This window comes from Nicotiana sylvestris, chromosome 1 (assembly GCF_000393655.2).
Source record: "Nicotiana sylvestris chromosome 1, ASM39365v2, whole genome shotgun sequence".
NCBI classification, from domain to species: domain Eukaryota; kingdom Viridiplantae; phylum Streptophyta; class Magnoliopsida; order Solanales; family Solanaceae; genus Nicotiana; species Nicotiana sylvestris.
In genome coordinates, this window is record NC_091057.1 from 117371041 (window position 1) to 117393200 (window position 22160).

At 39.5% G+C, this 22160-nt stretch overlaps 1 protein-coding gene across 1 annotated transcript; it reads right to left on the minus strand.

Moving 5' to 3' along the window:
- Positions 1–10196: 10196 nt before the first annotated feature.
- On the minus strand, positions 10197–10757 carry LOC138873780 (uncharacterized). The gene has a single exon (XM_070152259.1). The coding sequence runs from the start codon at positions 10755–10757 to the stop codon at positions 10197–10199; it is 561 nt and encodes a 186-aa protein (XP_070008360.1).
- Positions 10758–22160: the final 11403 nt, after the last annotated feature.

The following is a 22160-nucleotide window of genomic DNA, read 5'->3' on the forward strand; positions in this document are numbered from 1 at the left end:
TATTGGGGATTTTTTGGGATTTTTTTTCTTTTCTTTTCTTTTCTGATTTTTTTAAATTCTTGTTTGGTTGGACCGAACAATGAGGCTGCTTATGTATCCTTTTTTAAGGAATCAGGTCAAACCTAATTCAAACATCTGACCTAACTTTTTTTTCATCTTTCTTTCTATTTTTTTTTTTTTTGTTTTCAAAATAAGTTACCCTAGCTTCTATTTCCTGGGGGGCATGGACCTTTGCCAGTTCTTTTCTTCTTCATTTTTTTTCCACTTGAACATCCTAAGAATTGCCCCAGTTTGTACTCTTAGGACATGGTCTCTTTTTTTTCTTTCTCTTTTTCTCCTTTTTTTTGTTTTTTGTTTACTCTTGACTCTAAACTTGATTCCAAAAGAGGGTAGTCAAAGAAAATAACATAGGATCAAAAGGGGTAGCGAAGGATATAAAGTGTTTGGATAGCAGAAAGAGGACTTACCAGCACTCTTAGTGGCTTCAATAGAGTATTACAGCCATTAGAAACAGCTGCCAAAATACAATAACACGCACTGAATTTGTTCAAATGCCTAAGTCGACATCTAAAAGAGGTAAATAATTACAAGTTAATTAACAAAGCTCACATGTCCAACTTCTGAACACAATACTCACATTAAAACCAACAGTACCAAAGCATGATTAAATATATCTAACAACACTCTTATTAGCTCACAACTCAAAAATACTACACCAAATTGCTTATCCACTTTACAAATGCTTTAATAATAACAACTTAATAAACACATAACCACATAACAAGACTAAATGAATACAGAACCAAATAATCTAAAATAGACTGCCATGAAACATGGTATCATCAACATTCTCATTCCCATTTCAACATGTCATTTGAGGTTGAATGAGTACCTAGTTACAACAACAAACAACAAGGAAAATGAGCTAGGAATTTAAGATGAAGCAGCAGCAATAGTCAGCAATGGAAACAACCAAACAAACAAGAACTATTCAGCCTTTTGAACCAGATTCGAACCCAGAATCTATACAACTTTTGAGAGTTTTTGAAAATCAGACTAACAGGGAACTCAAGGTGCAGAAACAAGAAAACTCTAAGCAAATTTCAGTATTTTTAGAGTCTATAGGAAGCTCAGTCATTCCTAAAGTTTTTAGTGTTGTTAATTTTCCAAAAATCTCCCTTGAGAGTGAAGAAACAATGCCTTTATAGAGAAGTTTTTAGGGCAACAGGATGATTTCAGACTTTTGCCCTTTATTCCTTTTGGAATTTTCGTTTTTGCTAATATGCCCTTAATTTAAAATCAGCTTTTCAAAATCAACCCCAAACCCGCCTTCTAGGCAGCTTCCTAAATCAGTTTTAAAGATTCCCTTACCTGATTTTCCCAAACAAACCCTTAAACCCCTGTCAATTACCCTTGGAACCAAACGGGTCAAATTGACCCAAGACCTAAACCCAAACAAATGGGTTACTCTTGAAAATGGGTCAGAATTGACCCCAAGGCCCAAACCAAAAATCAGAAATCCATTTAGCCATTTCAATGAGAAACAGAAGAAATAATCACTTTGAATGATTTCAAAACTAAAAATATAGACTGAGTGATTGATTTCCTTTTAAACTAAATAAAGATCTATAGTTAATCAAATGACCAAATTAACACAAAATCTAATTAAGATGGGTATAATACTAAAACAAAATCAGAAGCTAAACAGGCAAAATGCATAAACCAAACAAAATTAACGAATAATTTTAAAAGAAAACAAACAAAGAAAACCTAGATTCAGAAGTTAAAAATTTCACCAAATTCGTCAGAAGAAAACGAAACTTAAAGAAATGTAGAAGAAAGAGAGAGGGACAGATGGTGAAACAAACCAAAAAAGGACAAAAAAATGAAGAAAACTCACCGATTAAACTCGAAATCGATACTGACACTCCGATTTAACCCAAAATAATGTTAATCACTTGTTCTTTGTCAAGAACAAGCGAACATCATTGTTTTGTGATAAATCAACCATGGATACTTAGGAAACTCGGGGAATAGACCTTGCATGTCACAGATTCAAAAGTGAGGCGATTTGAGATTTTAGGGTTTCAAACTTGATTAAAGATTCGAAGGGTTCTAGAAAGATTCGAGGGAAATTGGTTAGGAATTGGGAAAGGGGATGCTGTGAGGGTCTTGTGGTGTAGATTTGAGGCTGATTGGGGGTGGCGCTGCCGGCTGGAGATGGTAGAGAATTGGGTCGGCGGACTAGGGTTGGGTTGTTCCCTGAAAAAGGTGAAATGAAGTGTCGGAGATGAACTGGGGGGGGGGGTAAGGGTCGATCGGATAGTTATATATTTTTAAACAGGCCAGTTCCGGGCCGTTCGATCAAGTGAGATCGACGGTCCTGATTGGGGGTAATCAAAACAGAGTCGTTTGGATCTGGCTGGGGTTTGGACCGGGTATAACGTGGGTCTGGGCCAGTTTTGAACGGGTAATGGTGTTTAGTCAATTGGGCTTGGGGGCATTAAATTAAATTGGCCCAAAAAATCAGACTTTTTTATTTCTTTTCCTTTTCTTTTCATTTTCAAATTTTATTTTTTTAAATTAAAAGAAAATTAACTCTTAAAAATTAAATTAACCTACCAAAATAATATTAAATACTTGACATAATATTTACAATAATTAAATAAATCCTAAATTTAAAGAAAAACTATAAAATTCAAAATTAAAGAGATAAAAAGAAAAATGAACTATTTTTGTAATTTTTCATATTTCATAAAACAACCAATTTACTAATTAATCTAAAAAAATATAAAATTAAATCCTAAATGCGAATGCAATGTATTTTTGTTTTTTTCATGAATCAAAAATAAAATTAAACATGCACACAAAAATGCAAATAATTAGAAAAATTTCTACAATAGTTCCTAAAATAAAATACATTTAAAAGAAAAAATCTAATTCTTTGGAATTCTGTAGGAGTAATTCATGTGGGGCAAAAATCACGTGCTCACAACTGCCCCTTTTTGCTCGGAGACACGAAGGGTTTTCAGGCAAAGATAAAATGATCAATTATGATGGATTTTTGCCCGTTTGAAACTCCATGAGAAGCATTTTTGAAAAGAGCCTGACCGAACTTTGCTTCAAATGTTGCCTACATATCCTTAGCTATAAAGGAATCAGGTCAGTGTAGTTCTGGAAGTTTTGGTAGCTGGGACTACCGAGAAGCTGTGATTTCATTGTTGTTGCTGCTGTTTCTACTACTTGTTGAACACCAAAATGGAAAGTAAAGAGCTAAAGCCTATCAACTATGAGTTACAAAATTCCTATCTATAAATCTTCTAAAGCTTGATCTAGAGTCTTGGCTGGTTCTTGATGCGAACTCCGATCTGAATCTTGATGCTCGTCAGCTGTAACCGCTGGTTCACCCTTCAGCTTTGGATTAAGGTGAGACATGCAAAGCCTATGATTTTAATCATATCTTGAGCAGTCCTCATCCTTTTCCACTTCAGCACTTTGAGTTCATTTATTTTTTGCTCTTTTCTTCTTTTCATTATTTTGGATCGAGACTCATTCTTTCGGTTGTCTCGAACACTGTGCCCCGAGGTTAACCTGCTCAAACACTAAAACAAACAAACGAAATTTTTCTTCCCTAGTTTTCACTAGAAAAATTTTGTGAGTTATTGTAACAAATCCTACACTATTTCTCTATTGAAAATAATAACATAAGGATCGTGTGTCTTTAGGAGAAAGATATTAGGGAGTGGGGCCCTATATCTACAATAACTTCAACTAGGGAGTGGATATCCTATGTTGGCAAAAAAGGAGACTTGGTAATGGAGGCCCTATGTCTAAAAATCTCAACTAGGGATTGGAGCCCTATGTTGGCAAAAGGTGACTAGGGAATGGAGGCCCTATGTCTAAAAATCTCAACTAGGGATTGAAGCCCTATGTTAGCAAAAGGCGACTAGGGGTTGGAGACCCTATGTCTAAAAAATCTCAACTAGGGGTTGGAGCCCTATGTTGGCAAAAGGCGACTAGGGGATGGAGACCTTATGTCTAAAAATTTCAACTAGGAATTAGAGCCCTATGTTGGCCAAAGGTGACTAGGGCATGGAGGCCCTATGTCTAAAAAATCTCAACTATGGATTAGATATCTATATTGGCAAACGGCTACTAGGGGATGGAGACCCTATGTATAAAAATCTCAACTAGGGATTGGAGTCCTATATTAGCCAAAGGCGACTAAGGAATGGAGGCCCTATGTCTAAAAAATCTCAACTAGGGATTGGAGCCCTACGTTGGCAAAAGGAGACTAGGTAATGGGGCCCTATGTCTAAAATTTCAACTAGGGATTGGAGCCCTATGTTGGCAAAAGGCGACTAGGGAATGGAGACCCTATGTCTAAAAAATATCAACTAGGGATTGGAGCGCTATGTTGCTAAAAAGCAACTAGGGAATGGAGGCCCAATGTCTAAAAAATCTCAAATAGGGATTAGAGCCCTATGTTGGCAAAAAGAAACTAGGGAATGGAGGCCCTATGTGTAAAAAATCTCAACTAGGGATTGGAGCCCTATGTTGGCAAAAGGCAACTAGAGGATGGAGACCCTATGTCTCAAATCTCAACTAGGGATTGAAGCCCTATGTTGGTAAAAGGTGACTAGGCGATGGAGACCCTACATCAAAAAATCTCAACTAGGGATTGGAGCTCTATGTTGGCCAAAGGCGACTAGGGAATGAAGGCCCTATGTCTAAAAAATCTCAACTACGGATTGGAGCCCTACATTGGTAAAAGGCGACTAGGGAATGGAGGCCCTATGTCTAAAAATCTCAACTAGGGATTGAAGCCCTATGTTGGCAAAAGGCGGCTAGTGGTTGGAGACTCTATGTCTAAAAAATATCAACTAGGGATTAGGGCCCTATGTTAGCAAAAGGCGACTAGGGGATGGAGACCATATGTCTAAAAATTTCAACTAGGGATTGGAGCCCTATGTTGGCCAAAGGCGACTAGGGCATGGAGGCCCTATGTCTAAAAAATCTCAACTATGGATTGGTTCCCTATATTGGCAAACGGCTACTAGGGGATGGAGACCCTATGTCTAAAAATCTCAACTAGGGATTGGAGCCCTATGTTAGCCAAAGGAGACTACGGAATGGAGGCCTTATGTCTAAAACATCTCAACTAGGGATTGGAGCCCTACGTTGGCAAAAGGCGACTAGGGAATGGAGCCCTATGTCTAAAATTTCAACTAGGGATTGGAGCCCTATATTGGCAAAAAGCGACTAGGGAATGGAGACCCTATGTCTAAAAAATATCAACTAGGGATTGGAGCCCTATGTTGCTAAAAAGCAACTAGGGAATGGAGGCCCTATGTCTAAAAAATCTCAACTAGGGATTGGAGCCCTATGTTGGCAAAAGGCGACTAGAGGATGGAGACCCTATGTCTCAAATGTCAACTAGGGATTGAAGCCCTATGTTTGTAAAAGGCGACTAGGCGATGGAGACCCTACATCAAAAAATCTCAACTAGGGATTGGAGCCCTATGTTGGACAAAGGCAACTAGGGAATAGAGTCCCTATGTCTAAAAAATCTCAACTAGGGATTGGAGCCCTACGTTGGTAAAAGACGACTAGGGAATGGAGGCCCTATGTCTAAAATCTTAACTAGGGATTGGAGCCCTATATTGGCAAAAAACGACTAGGGAATGGAGGCCCTATTTCTAAAAAATCTCAACTAGGGATTGGAGCCCTATTTTGGCAAAAAACGAATAGGGAATGGAGGTCCTATGTCTAAAAATCTCAATTAGGGATTGGACCCCTATGTTGGAAAAGTGCAAAAGATTGAGATTGGGGATTCTGAACTACAATTTTTTTTTGGATTTTCTTCTTGTCTTTTTTTTTTCATTTCATTTTCATTTCTTTTTTTTATTTCATTTCATTGAATGAGTAAATGCGGGAAAAAATTCGGAGGGGACATCCCTTTTTATGGATTGTTACTGCAAAGCTGTTTCTAGCACTTGCGCATTTCTTTTTCCCCTTTGGTTGCACCTGCTTCTTGCATGGTTGCTTTGGATTGTACCTGTTTCAAAATTTTCAAACAAAGAACAATTGTTAGTTTGAAACGGTGATTGGTTTTGTGGCCTTGATCATTTTTAATCACTTGATCTCGGCCCAACTCTTTGGGTGAGAACCTCTGTTGCTAGGTGGCTTTTCTGAAAGCTGCTCTTTCTTCTAAAGCCGAGGAACTTAACTTTTCCAAAATTTCTCATGATTGTTCACCCGTATGAGGATTTGGCCCTTTCACGTTATTCTGCCTCTAGGGGATTTTGACTCGATTTCGTTTCATTTTCAATAACTTTGATTTCAGAGCATCGGCCATCATGCCCAATCAGGATCGACTTGATGCACTCGCTGAGGCTGGGTACTTTCTTTGGACTTGACTTTTATTAAGCAGAACCCTGTAAAACCAATCTTGCCACCTTTTCTTTGTGTTTGATTAGAAAAAGATCTAGACCAAAAGGGATTCAAATAAAAGTAAACAAAAGACAAGAAAGTGAATTTAAGGAGAAGTGTCCCTTTCGGGTAGGAAAGAAGGACTTATCTGGAGTGCATGCATACTTCAATAGACATGACATGCTTTTTGGACTGGATACCTGATCTGCACAAGTATCCAACCTCTCATAAACCCATTGCGACCTGTCTTTAAAAATCGAGAAACCATGGCAGGACTCTTTCAGTACCAATGGTGGTGAGGGGTTTCTTCTTTTTGATCAACGGTGCCTTTTGCGGGTTTTCGCCAATCGACCACTCTCATTTCTCTTCTCACCGTTGCCTTATAGTGTTGTTTACGAGTTTTTACTAACAAGACTCTCTCATTTTTTCAGTTTCTCTGCTCACCATCGCCTCAAGGTGCCCGTAGGTTTTTACCAATAAGACTCTCTCATTTTATTTATCTCATCTTGATTGCATCGGATCCAAACAACTGCATTCTCTGATTTTGAAAACCTTTCATCGATTGATCGGAAGGACATGAACAATGTTTGGGTAAAAATAACTTGGATCGAATTACAATTTTGGAACCGTTCAAGCAGGATCATCGCGGAACCATTATAATATCTGCCCCAATTTTACTTTTTTGGGGGAAATTGGATTTTTGTTTTGGTGTGACTGCACCCCAGAGAGAGGCTGCCTATGTATCCTTTCGGAATCAAGTCAAACATAGTTCAGGAAAACATTTGGTTTTTGTTGTTTTGGTTGTTTTTTTACAAACGTCTTCAAGTTCCGAAGAGGGTAATGAAAGAAAGGTAAAAGGCTCAAAGGGTTAGTAAAGGGTTGGAATGTTTGGGGTAGCGATAATGAATGCTTTCGTCATCCCAATCGGATAATGTTATTATTGCGGAAGGATTAGACATAGTACCTTTTGACCACGTCTGCATTTACAGCTATTTCAGGGTCATTTCCTTCAATATTTCCAATATATAATGCCCCTTTTGACAACAATTTTCTGATAATGTATGGGCCTTTCCAATTAGGAGTAAACTTTGCTTTTGCTTCCTGATGATGGGAAGAATACGCCTTAAAACGAGTTGTCCTATTTCAAAGTTTCTAGGTCGCACGTTTTTGTTGTATGCACAGGCCATTCTTTGTTGGTACAACTGCCTGTGGCAGACTGCGGCCATTAGCTTTTCATCGATCAAGGTTAACTTTTCCAGACGGGTTTTGACCGACTCACTGTCTTCAATTTCCGCTTCAACAATGATCCGAAGAGAAGGGATTTCAACTTCTGCGGGTATTACGAATTTAGTGCCATAAACAAAAAGATACGGGGCTGCTCCGACTGATGTGCGCACAATAGTGAGATATCCCAACAATGCAAACGGTAACTTTTCATGCCACTGCCTGGAACTTTGAATCATCTTTCTCAAAATCTTTTTGATGTTCTTATTTGCTGCTTCGATGACACCATTAGCTTTGGGACGATAAAGAGTAGTGTTCCGATGTGTTATCATGAATTGTTCGCATATCTCCCTCATCAAATGACTTTTCAAATTTTCAGCATTATCTGTAATGATAGTTGCAGGAATACCAAAATGGCAGATAAGGTTGGAGTGCACGAAGTCTACTGCAGCTTTCTTGGTGACGGATTTGAGAGTAATTGCTTCCACCCACTTTGTGAAGTAGTCGATAGCGACCAATATGAATTTATGCCCATTTGAAGCTTTTGGCTCGATTGGCCCAATGACGTCCATGCCCTAGGCAACAAACGGCCAAGGTGCTGACATGGGATGCAACTCTATAAGTGGTGCATGAATCAAATCACCGTGTACCTGACACTAATGACATATCCGGACAAAACTGAAGCAGTCTTTTTCCATAGTCATGCAGTAATAACCTTCTCGGAGGATTTTCTTTGCCAAAATATACCCGTTCATGTGGGGTCTTCACACTCCTGCATGCATTTCATACATGATTCTTCCGGCCTCTTCGGCGTCAACACATCTTAACAAGTTGAGATCTAGAGTCCTTTTGTATAAGACTTCACCGCTCAAGAAGAAACCACTTGCGAGCCCTCTAATGGTCCTCTTTTGTTCTCCACTGGCCTGGTCGGGATATTCTTTAGTTTTTAAAAACATTTTGATGTCATGATACCTTGGTTGAATATTTGGTTCTGCCTCAACTATATTGCAGTAACCGTGCCTTTCCCGGATTTGAATTTCCAATGGGTCAATGTGGGCATTGCCTGGGTATGGCATCATCGAGGCCAAAGTAGCGAGTGTATCGACTAACTCATTGTGAAAACGAGGAATGTACCTGAACTCAACTGACTTGAATCGCCTGCTAAGATCTTCCACATGCTGCCTATAGGGAATAAGTTTGACATCTCGAGTTTCCCATTCTCCTTGGGCTGGTCGAATAATCAAATCTGAATCTCCCATGATTAAAAATTCTTCGACATCTTGGTCGATTGCCATGTTTATACCCATAATACAGGCTTCATACTCGGCAGTGTTGTTTGTGCAGAAAAATCGAAGCCGGGCTGTGGCTGGGTAATGTTGACTAGTGGGTGAGATCAAGGTTGCCCCAATTCCAACACCTTTTGCGTTTACAGCTCCATCAAAGAACATTTTCCAAGCATGGATGTCTTCTGATTTTATCTCAACTGAATTTACCTCTTCATCCAGAAAGTATGTGCTTTAAGGCTGGTATTCATCATCAACAGGGTTTTCAGCCAAATGATCTGCTAAAGCCTGGGCTTTCATTGCCGTGCGAGTGACGTAGTCTATGTCAAATTCAGTGAGTAGTATCTGCCATTTTGCCAACCTCCTTGTGGGCATCGGCTTCTGAAATATGTATTTCAAAGGATCCAACCCGGTAATGAGGTAATTGGTGTAGGACAACAAGTAATGCCTAAGCTTCTGAGCGACCCATGTTAGGGTGCAACAAGTTCTTTCCAACAGGGTATATTTGGCTTCATAACTTGTGAACTTTTTGCTCAAATAGTAGATTACTTGCTCTTTCCTTCCGGTCACGGCGTGTTGTCCGAGGATACATCTAAAATAATTCTCCAAAACTGTCAAATACCGGAACAAAGGCCTTCCAGGTTCGGGTGGGACCAACACTAGTAGGTTCGACAGATATTCTTCGATTTTGTCAAAGGATTCTTGGCACTCATCTATCCATTTAATTGCTGCATCTTTCTTTAACAGCTTGAAGATGGGTTCACATGTAGAAGTCAACTGGGCAATGAATCGGTTGATGTAGTTCAATCTTCCCAGTAGGCTCATAACATCTTTCTTGGATCTTGGAGGAGGAAAATCTCGAATGGACTTTATCTTTGTTGGGTCTAACTCGATACCCCTTCGACTGACTATGAATCCCAAGAATTTCCCAGATGGAACCTTAAATGCACATTTGGCTGGGTTTAGCTTCAGATCATATTTACGCAGCTGCTTAAAGAATTTCCTCAGGTCTCGAACATGGTCGTCCTGATTCCTGGATTTGATGATCACGTTGTCCACATAAAATTCTATCTCTTGGTGCATCGTGTCATGAAAAATGTTAGTCATGGCCATCATGTAGGTTGCCCCAGCGTTCTTCAGACCAAAAGGCATGACCCTATAATAGTAGGTGCCCCAGGGTGTGGTGAAAGCTATCTTTTCTGCATTCTCTTCATCTATCAACACCTAGTGATATCTTGCATAACAATCCACGAAGGACTATATCTCATGTTTGGCGTAGTTATTAACAAGGATGTGGGTGTTTGGCAAAGAGAAATTATCCTTGGGACTTCCTTTGTTTAGATCTCTGTAGTCCACACACACTCGAGTTTTCCCATCTCTCTTTGGCACTGGAACTACATTGGCTAACCATGTGGTGTATTGAACCACTTGGATTACCCCAGCTTTTAATTGTTTTGTGACCTCTTCTTTAATCTTGTCACTGATATCAATTTTGAACTTTCTTTGCTTTTGCTGGACAGGGGGATAACCGGGGTAGGTTGGCAACTTGTGAACCACCAAATCGATACTTAGTCCTAGCATGTCATCGTACGACCAAGCAAACACATCTTTGAATTCAAACAAATGTTGAATCAATGCATCCTGAGCCTTTTCATCTGTGTGAATGCTTATCTTAGTTTCTTTGACTTCTTTAGAACTACCCAAATTAACCGGCTCAGTATCATTTAAGTTCGGCTTAGGTTTATTCTCAAACTGTTCCAATTCATGATTTATTTCCCTAAAAGCCTCTTCTTCATCATATTCTGGTTCTTGGTTCATTATTTCACAATTAGACAGCGTGTTTGGATACGGGCATGAAGTCCGCACGCATGTCATGTTATTTAAAGCCGCATTATTAGAACTGAAATAAGAGAAAAAAAATAATTAGAAAGAGTAGAGAGAATGAACGATGAAATATTGATTTCATTTCATTGACTTTGAAGATGACAAGGTTTACATTGGAAATTAAAGATAGGAAACTAAAGAAAACATCCGAGTTACACCCTGAAATAACTCGTGATGCAGAAAATGTGGTAGGACTGGACTACCGGGATTTCCGCCTGATTGGGAATGGAGTAGCCTTCCAATTTTGGAGCTTGGCAACGGGTCCCATATATAGCACCTCAGCGTTGCTTGAGCATTCCCCTGGTTGGATCATGTGGATTTCATACAGCTTCTGCCTCATAGCCCCACAGATCTCTTCAATTTCCTCGGCCGTGAAGGCCTAATCTTCCTCTTCCTTATTGTATTTAGGTCTGACAAATGTTCTATAAATATGCAAAATCGGCTAAGGTAAGACCCAACCATTGTTCTTTCGTTCATCTACCCATTTTCCATCAGCTGGCATGGGTTGGAAACCTACCCCAAAGAACTTCATACTAGCAGCCAGGGTGATAGGTTCAGTAATTCCTTGCAATGAAGTCCCGAGCCCCTTCCCGGGTTTGTAACCATGTCTGATCATTTCTTTGGCAACCATAATTGATGCATTTGAGAGAAAAGGTTGAGGGCACGGGTTTCCTTCTTCACATTGGTCCACGACCACAACCTCAAAAGCTTGATAGACTATATGTTCACTTCCTTCTCTGGCTTCGAGACACGAGACTGATGGGTCCCGGTAGATCGACTGCTCATCTTCTCCGTGAACTACAATCTCCTAGTCTTCATGTTCGAATTTCACCATCTGGTGGAGAGTAGAAGGTACAGCCCTTGCTCCGCGAATCCAAGTTCTTCCCAAGAAGAAATTATAGAAAGTATCCATGTCCAAAACCTGAAAGGTCACCTCGAAATCCACTTGGCCGATAGCCAGAATCAAATCAATCTCACCAATAGTATCTCTCTTAATTCCATCGAAGGCACGCACGCAGATTTTGTTGGGTCTGCTTCTCTCGGTATCGATCTCCATTCTTTGCAGGGTTGAGAGAGGGAAAATATCTACCCCAGAACCACCATCTAGCATGACCCTTTTCACATAATACCCCTCGCATTCAAAAACCTTTCCGTTATCCTCTCTAGCTATTCCACAGTGGTTTCAATGGGTACGTATGCTTCATTGAGAGTTTTGATCAACACTTTTTGATGTTCAGTTGAATCCATTAGTAAAGACAACAAAGAGACTTGAGCACGACACTTCCGGAGTTGGTCAATTATCTCGTAGTCTGCCATTTTCATTTTTCGGAAGAACTCTTCTACTTCTTCAGCACTCATTGGCTTCTTAGGTGGGAAATTCTTCTTTGTGCCATTATTCACTTCCTATTGAGGTATTTCTCAGCCAGGTTATTTTCATGAACTTCTCCCGAGATCTCTTTACCTCTGTAAGTTACTACCGCTTTGTTGTAGTTCCATGGAACGATAGTGGGATGTGTCATGGGCCATTGCGGTGCACGACCAATAACCACGGGCTCATTCAGCCTTGGTGGAATATTGGCCCCCACACCATGTAGGTCCCTTTGGGCACATACATTTTAGCTCTCTTATTTAGCTCAAACCTTCTATGAGGGCTCCATAACATCTATTCTTTCTTATGGCCCCGGGGGACATAGAGAACGACATCTTTTAAGGGTGCTTCCCCAGTTCTGGTTTCCACTTTCTTTTCTATATTCCAAGGGGTGGGTGTACTCTTCTTCTCCCTATTGTCTTGTTTTGCGACAGCCCTTGGCTTCTTTTCCACATCGTCTATGGAATTTTGGCTTTTTGAGCTCGGTCAAACTCCCTGTATTCACAAATTATTCCAATAACCGGCACGTTGTTGTGAGCCGGTAATGGTTTGTTGGTTACATTAGGAACGTCTTCATCCTTTAGCACTATTCTCTTTTGTTCTGTCAGATTTTCCATAGCCCTCTTTAGGGTTTCATCTATATCATGCCCTTCCGCCCCTAAGTGGTAAGCACATCGAGTACCAGCTCTGTAAGCGGGAGACGCTGGGTTCTGTCTGCTTTGGGGTACAGGCTGCCATAAACCCATCTAGACAAGTTTGGGGAAAAGGCAGGAATATGACTCACCAAAGGGTATGAAGTTTGGCATCTTGGGTGGTTCCCGGGCACGAAAGATGTTTTGTGGAGGTCGGGGATTATACTGAACTTGGTGAGGAGGTTCATCCCTAGGAAATGGAGATTAGTTTTGATTAAATTGTTGTTGTGGCCTAACGTATTGTTGGGTATTCATCACTGCGTATGGCTGAGGAACCATAGCATAAGCCACATCCTGGTGGGGATAGTAATGTTATGGAGTTCTTTCAGAGAAATAAGGTCTAGGTGGTCGGATTTTCTTACACTTGAAGTTGCCATTGCCGCTTCTTCCTTCTTCTTTCGGTTTGCTACACTTCTAGACCCACCTTGGATTGCTTGGGAGGTAGGCCTTATAGTAGACTGACTCAAGATTTGCCTTGATTTTAACCCATTTTCAACTATTTCACCGATTTTGATGGCTTTGACAAACGGCTTCCCCATCACAGACATCATGTTTTGATAATAATTAGCATCTTGGGCTTGAAGAAAGACACTAACCATCTCTATTTCGTCCATTGGAGGCTTGAATCTGGCCACTTGTTCGCGCCATTTGACATCATACTCTTGGAATCTCTCCGAGGACTTCTTCTTTAGATTTGACAATGAATTCCTATCAGGGGCAATGTTGATGTTATATTGAAACTGCCTGACAAAGTCCCGAGCCAGGTTGTCCCAGATATGCCACCGAGATCTATCCTGATCCATGTACCATTCAGAAGCAATACCGACCAGACTCTCTAAAAAATAAGCCATGAGAAGCTCCTCTTTTCTGCCTGCTCCCCGCAATTGGTTGCAGCACCTTTTGAGGTGGGCTATGGGATCCCCATGCCCGTCATACTTTTCAAATTTTGGGGTTTTGAAACCCAAGGGTAAGTTCACGTGTGGGAACATAAACAGGTTAGCGTAGGATACTCTCTTTTGCCCGCTCAAACCCTGGATATTTTTGAGACTCTGCTCCATGCTCCTCATCTTTCTGGTAATCTCCTCTTGTTCAGGGTTTTTTGTGGTTTTCTCCTGCCCCGCGGTAAACTCGTACCGGGGTGGCTGAGGGTAAAATTAGTAGTGAACTAGGCTGGTTCCATTGGGAAAGATGGTGCTTGAAAGGTGAAAGATGATGGATCAAAGCTAGGCCTGGGTAGAGTGGGTTGTGCCGTAGCCGAACAAGGTGGCGTAGTGGATATGTTCGAGGTTGCATATGAAGTTAACATCGGGGGGCGAGCCTCAGAAGGTGTTCCAGCAAAGTGGGCTGAGATGGTAGGATATCCCAGTGGGGTATTTGGATAACATATGGGGACGTTGGAAGTCCCACTTGCCCTGGGAAATAGCTCAGGTAATCCAGGTATCGCACTTGGTGGTTCTCTTCCGTTGGCCCAGGCGTCCCACATTTCCATCATGCGGAGACGCAAAATCCTATTTTCCTCAGCCGTTGCTGACTCAGAAGTTGGGATTGCTGAGATCGGGCTATCCTCGGGATATGGATTGTTGGCAGATGACTTTCTGAAGACATTTCAATACTTCCTTTTGACCTTGTGAAGTACGAATGTGAAACATGATTACCATAAAACCAAACACCTTAATATAAAACCTGTACTTAACAGTAGACAACAAACGGTCAGTTTGAAGCAATTATCACATAGGTAATCACACGTTGGGGGTGTGATGCACCTATACAGTTAAATGTATTTCTACATGTTTCGCAACGGTTACATGTTTCATCCCGGTTTTTTCTTACTTTCCAATTTTCTTTTCTTTCCACTTTGGCTCTTTCATTCTTCTCCTCTTATTCCTATTTTTCTCTCTTTTCCTTCCTCTCTTTTCTTGCTCTTCTCGCTCTTTTTTTTTCTTTGGCTCTCTCTCTCTTTTTTTCTTTGGTTTTTCTTCCATTGGAGTTATTTACAAAATTGTGACCAGATCTGATGAGGATTTCCTACGTATCACGATGCCGCATGAATCAGATTATTTCGTAGTTGAAGAAAATAAATGCGAAAAATAAAGAAACAATTTTTTGGGAAATTTCCAATTTTCATTAATAAAACCTCTACTTTACTGAATTACAAAAGACTCGAAACATACTTTTTCTAGGACCTTAAAACTTCAAACAGACTCAAGACATACTTTTTATAGGAATTTAAAATTTCAAACAGACTCAAAACATACTTTTGAAAATTAAATATAGACTCGCAAAAGAAAATACAATCAAGAGTACATCAGTGCTTCCAACCCTATCATAGGAACACCAACTGGTCTTTTAGTGAGCCTACGCACCATGTAATTTTGGAGCCGGTAAAGATCCTCCATTATCCGGCGGACAAAGATCATTACAGTGGCGAAGAATATGGATCTAGTCATGTCCTCAAACTCACTACATTTCATCGTGATGTAGTCGATGATCCTTCTGACCCTTTTCCTTATGATGCCCTTTTCTTGCAACAAACGCCCAATCTGCTGGGATCTAGCCTCTAAGACCTGGGTGGCAGTGTGATTCTGCTCTTGCAAGTGCTGTAGGTCTCTCTCTAACTATGCCATCAAAGCGTAGCAATGTTCTCTCTTGGCTTTAAAACTCTTGGCTTGTTTAGCCATTTTACCTTTTAGGTTGCTAATCTCCTTTTCCCAACCTATGACCCCTCTTTCATATCTTTCTTTCATCTATTGAACGAAAGCTGCAAGCCCCTCAGCATTTTTAGCCAACTTTGTTCGCACTTTTGCTAGCTCAGACTCAGGTTTCTGTATATCATCTTCACAGTCACGCACCTTTTGGGTAAGGTTGTAAATGAGCCTTTCATCTTTCCTGCTTCTGCCCGGATTCTCAGCTGCTATTCTCAACTGTCAAACCTGGGCACTGAGAGCTTCATTTTATTGAACTAGATTTTTTCTCTCACCCTCGACCTCTCGTTCCTGTAGATCATTGTTGAAGGTGACATTTCTTACTCTTCTCACAAAGCGTGAATGCTAGCTTGATATTTCTTTTCCTTTCCCCCAGGCTAACCTTTCCTGAATTTTGTCATCAAACGCTTGAACATGTGGCCTTCTGGCAGGCCTCTCAGGCTCGGGTTTGGGCTCGGGCTCCGGCTCATTGTTCACATAAGAACTTCTTTCAAACCAAGCAGCATAATGGGGATCAACTTCTCCCTTAGCCGGGTCTGGTACCTGCGTGTCACTTTTTAGATATTGACAACCATTCCAATCCCTTTGAACTAAAGGCTCTGGTAGTGTTGTTTCTAGGTGTAATTCAATGACTAGGGTGCTTAGATCTGCATCTTCGGGTATCACCTGATATCTTCCCAGTTGTCTCAACACTTTTTGTGGTGGATATGGTTGTATACTTCTCACTCCCATCATCATGAAGTAGCCTTTTGAAGCTGTCATGTATATGGCTTTTGTTACCAGGAGCCATCCTATGGTCCATTCAGTTTGATTTGCTCTCAATTTTCTCAAATAGGAAACCCAAGCTTCAACCCCTTCTGGCGGTTTGTAGTTTTCCACCCTTTCCTCATACTTTTTGATGAAATTGTTCCCGTCCGAAGCATATCTCATGAACTTAGGATGACGGGGAAGGTGTTCGATCATCCACATTTGAAGAAGAACATTGCAACCCTCGAAGAATTGAGCCCTAGATTTGCACAAGGTTAATGCCCGGTAAATGTCCGCCAACACTAATGGGACAAGTGTGTGATCTTCTTTGGTGACAAGGATCTGTACGATTCTGGCCATACGAGTGTCCACTATGCCCTCTGCATTTGGAAAGACCATGACTCCTAGAAATGCCATGATGAAGGCAAACCGACGATGAATTTGCCATATGCTCTTGTCTTGTCTGTTATTCAACCACCCCTTTTCATATGTTTCAAACTCGGTTGAGTGCCCGAACCTGAAGTACAAGAAGTAGAAAGAACAAAACCCTTTGCTCACATGGGCCTTATTCATTTTCTTGCTAATATTCAGAAGATCGAAGAACTTGTGTACAAAGGGAGCCCTTGGGAATATGAGTTGTTGCTTTCTTAACTCTTGGACAAAATCATACCCGGCCATTTCTTCCAAAGTGGGGGTGAGCCCAAATCTGAGAAATGGAATACATTGTGGACGGGATCCCAGAAGGTTACCAAGGCTTTGATAAATCCTCCCAAGGTTTGATATGCATGATGTCTATCAGGGAACCCGATTGTTCTTTCACCCAATCTCGGCCATCTTCATCTAAATCATCCCACCAATTGCAAAGCTGCAACTGAGCCCGTTCTTTGATAGATTGCGATGAGTCCTGGATAGTATTCATTTGTACCTGCGGAGGGTTAATGTTAGGTTTGACTCTTGTGGACGCTTTTTGCAAAACAATTTTTTTTAAAGAAAATCAACGGAAGAAGACCCCTTTTATTGCTACTTTAGAAAAAATGGTCATTTTTGTAAACGTCGCCCCTTCACAATTCCAACCAAATTTTGAGGCCGGGGGTACGCATTTATTTGGAAAAGACACCTTTTAAACATACTTGCCTTTTCCTCCCGAAAATAGCCTTTCGATAATTGAAATGTAATCTAAGGCTATTTCGGTAAGAAACGACTTAAAATACAACTGAAGCTGGGTCGACTTGTTGTTTTGACCAAAGCCTTGAACTACCCTTTATTTTATTATTTGTAAAAAATGAGACCGAACCTTATGTGGGTTACCTACGTATCCCATATCCAGTGAGAATCTGACCTGCGTCGTTCGGTCAATTTTGACATAAAAACATGATATTTGACTCACTCTTTTGAAATACATTTTCCTTTTTCTCCCTTTTTTCAAAGATTCGGCAGAGTTTTAGGATATTTTCAAATACCGGGATTTTTTGAAATCGGGTAAATTTTCTCTCCTACTTCACTCTTGGTTTTTCTCTTTATTTCCTTTTCCTAACTAGTCAATATGCAAACCGAAACAAATAAATATTTACATAGCATGTAGGATGCATCAGGATGGTCTTTATTTTGGGTACACCTGTCCTAGGCGGATCTAACCCCTGTGTTGAGTCCCCAAGGTCAAATGCACGTTATGCAAATAATCGTTCTTACTAGGGATCTGATATGAGGTTGCGTTATTCTTGGTATAAAACCTGGGGTTTGTGGTCTAAATCTGGGTTACCCGAGCAGACAACTAGGGCCGAAGAGGGGTAACGTATCGGGAGCACTAAAGTCTACCTGGCCCTGTTGCTGGCCCAACCTCGATCTATTTGGTATAATTTCTACAGAAAAATGGGCCACGCAGATGTTTACACCATATTCAGAAGACTCAGAGGGGTGTCGTAAGAAGACATTTAAATATAGTTCAAGTAATATCAAAGTGGTAAATGACAATTAACACTTTAAGTCCACAAAATACAGTAATATCAACAATAAAGCCAAATAAAAATCGCATTAACAACCTCGAATTCTTGAATGTTGAACCGGAAGTTCTAGGTTATTATCCCCAGCAGAGTCGCCAGAGCTGTCACACCTCCTTTTTACAACCCGAGGGTATATAAGGGAGTTTTTCCAATTTAATTGACATTATTCGAAATGGGATTATTTATTTAATTCTTAGAGTCGCCACTTGGAATATTTTAATTGGTGTCCCAAGTCACCGGTTTATTTTGAATCCTAAATCGAGGAAATTTCGACTTTCCTTTTGAAATTTGCAAACTAGAAATTCTAGATAAGGAATTCTGTTAACCCGGGAGAAGTTGTTAGGCATTCCTAGGTTCCGTGGTTCTAGCACGTCCGCTTAGCAATTTATACTTGGCTCAGTTGTTTAACTACTCATTTTTAAAAAAATAACTATGTAAAATTATCTTTTTTACCGCTTTTAAAATCACTTGATTATTTGTAATTAAAGAATTGAGTTACGTGTACGTATACTCTTTTCTTTTGGTCCTTCAAAAATCTTGTCACGCGAACGTGTCCACAATTAATAACACTTTGTTTATTTATTTAAGAAGAGTTTGGTTGAAGTTGCGCGAATGCATACCTCGAGTCTTTTAAGAATTTAATTTGAAATTATATTACGCGAACGTATATATAATCGCAATACTAATCTACATCGGGCCTAAATCAAACTACGATCATTTGTTATTTATTAGATCCAAATTATGAAATTAATACAAGGGCCATGGGTTATCTAATTTTGCACTATGGCACACCTCGATTCTAATTTTAAAAGATGCTCGAACTAAACTTTAAGGTCCATATATTATATTCTACTTAATATGACACACCTCTAATCTAATTGTTCAAATGATTTTCTTACTTTAAAATCATGAGGGCCATATACTATTGATGTAATTTTATATGGCACACCTCACATTGAGCAAACAAACTATTTTTAAACACCGTAACTAAAAGCCATTGATTGCATGATTATTATTTACAAAGGAACGTTGGGCTTCTGGACTGGAATAGGCCCAAGAGAATGAATGGGTGAAGGGCAGTCCAGGAAATTAAGCCTTTCCATTGACTGGGCCAACGTTGAGCCCAATTCACAGAAAAATAAGTCGTACAAAAAATTATTTAAATACAAATCACCTTAGGCTCATGACATCTGAAGTTGAATTAACATTTTTCAAGAGGGACTTTTTATCAAAATCTTGTTCTTATTGAACTAATCAAACTCTCTTAAGAGCATGGACACATACTGAAAGCCATGGAGTCTCACATCGAGCCCACAAGAGAGCCAAACCTTGTGGCTATAGGCTGGTTTTCTCTGGGCTTCATGTTAAGCCCACGAGCCTCGAAGCTTTGCATTTTAGCACACATTTGGGAAAAAACAATAACTTTTGTGATAATAACACTTAACCATTTTAAACTACACAACCTACTTTTATGATGAGAAGAAAAACAAGAGCATGCTTTTTTTCTTTTTTAGAGACAGAATAAAACCCTTCATTTTCAAAGAACATGCAAACCATGTAGATTTGAACATCAGCATCACTACTAATCATCATCGAACTAGTACTCTTAGTGGCTTCAATAGAGTATTACGGCCATTCGAATTAGTTATCAAAATACAATAACATGCATTGAATTTGTTCAAATGGCTAAGCCAACATCTAAAAGAGGTAAATAACCACAAGTTAATTAACTAGGCTCACATGTCCAACTTCTGAACACAATACTCACATTAAAACCAATAGTACCAAAGCATGATTAAATATATCTAATTGCTTATCCACATTACAAATGCTTTAATAATAACAACTTAATGAACACATAACCACGTAACAAGACTAAATGAATTCAGAACCAAATAATCTAAAATAGACTGCCATGAAACATGGTATCATCAACATTCTCATTCCCATTTCAACATGTCATTTAAGGTTGAATGAGTACCTAGTTACAGCAATAAACAACAAGGAAAATGAGCTAGGAATTTAAGATGAAACAGTAGCAATAGTCAACAATGGAAATAACCAAACAAACAACAAATATTAAGCCTTTTGAACCAGATTTGAACCCAGAGTCAACACAACTTTTGAGAGCTTTTGAAAATCTGACTAACATGGAACTCAAGGAACAGAAACAAGCAAAATCTAAGCAAATTTTATTATTTTTAGAGTCTAGAGGAAGCTCTTCCTAAAGTTTTTACTGTTGTTAATTCTCCAAAAATCTCCCTTGAGAGCGAAGAAACAATGCCTTTATAGAGAAGTTTTTAGGGCAACAGGATGAGTTCAGACTTTTGCCCTTTACTCCTTTTGGAATTTTCGTTTTTGCTACTATGCCCTTAATTTAAAATCAGCTTTTCAAAATCAACCCCAAACCCACCTTCTAGGCAGCTTCCTAAATCAGTTACTAAAGATTCCCTTACCTAAATTCCCCAAACTAATCCTTAAACCCTTGTCAATTACCCCTGGAACCAAACTCAAATTGACACAAGACCTAAACCCAAACAAATGGGTTGCTCTTGAAAATGGGTCAAAATTGACCCCAAGGCCCAAACCAAAATTCAGAAATCCATTTTAGCCATTTTAATAAGAAACAGAAAAAATAATCACTTTGAATGATTTCAAAACTAAAAATATAGACTGAGTGATTGATTTCCTTTTAAACTAAATAACGAGCTATAGTTAACCAAATGACCAAATTAACACAAAATCTAATTAAGCCGGGTACAATACTAAAACAAAATCAGAAGCTAAATAGGCAAAATGCACAAACCAAACAAAATTAACGAAATTTTTTAAAAGAAAACAAACAAAGAAAACCTAGATTCAGAAGTTAAAAATTTCACCAAATTCATCAGAAGAAAAATAAACTTAGAGAAAGGTAGAAGAAAGAGAGAGGGACAGATGGTGAAACAAACGAAAAATGGACAGAAAAATGAAGAAAACTCACCGATTAAACTTGAAATCGATACTCACACTCCGATTTAACCCAAAATAATGTTAATAGCTTGTTCTTTGTCAAGAATAAGAGAACATCATTGTTTTGTAATAAATCAGCCTTGAAAACTTAGGAAACTCGGGGAATAGACCTTGCATGTCACAAATTCAAAAGTGAGGTGATTTGGGATTTTAGGGTTTCAAACTTGATTCAAGATTCGAAGGGTTCTGGAAAGATTCGAGGGAAATTTGTTAGGGATTGGGAAAGGTGGCACCACCAGCTAGAGATGGTGGAGAATTGGCGAGGCGGACTAGGGTTAGGTTGTTCCCTGAAGAAGGTGCAATGAAGTGGGGAGATGAAACTAGGGGGGGGGGTGGAAGGGTCGATCGGACAGTTATATCTTCTTAAACAGCCAGTTCTGGAGCGTTCGATCAAGTGAGATCGACGGTCCTGATTGGGGGCAATCAAAACGGAGTCGTTTGGATCTGGCTGGTGTTTGGACCGGGTATAACGTGGGTCTGGGCTGGTTTTGAATAGGTAATGGTGTTTAATCAACTGGGCTTGAGGAGATTGAATTAAATTGGCCCAAAAAATCAGACTTCTTTATTTCTTTTTCTTTTATTTTCGTTTTCCAATTTTCTTTTATTTTTTTTAAATTAAAAAAAATTAACTCTTAAAAATTAAATTAACCTACCAAAATAATATTAATTACTCGACATGGTATTTACATAATTAATAAAATCCTAAATTAAAGAAAAACTATAAAATTCAAAATTGAAGAGTTAAAAAGCAAAATGAACTATTTTGGTGTTTTCGTATTTCATAGAACTACTAATTTACTAATTAATCTAAACAA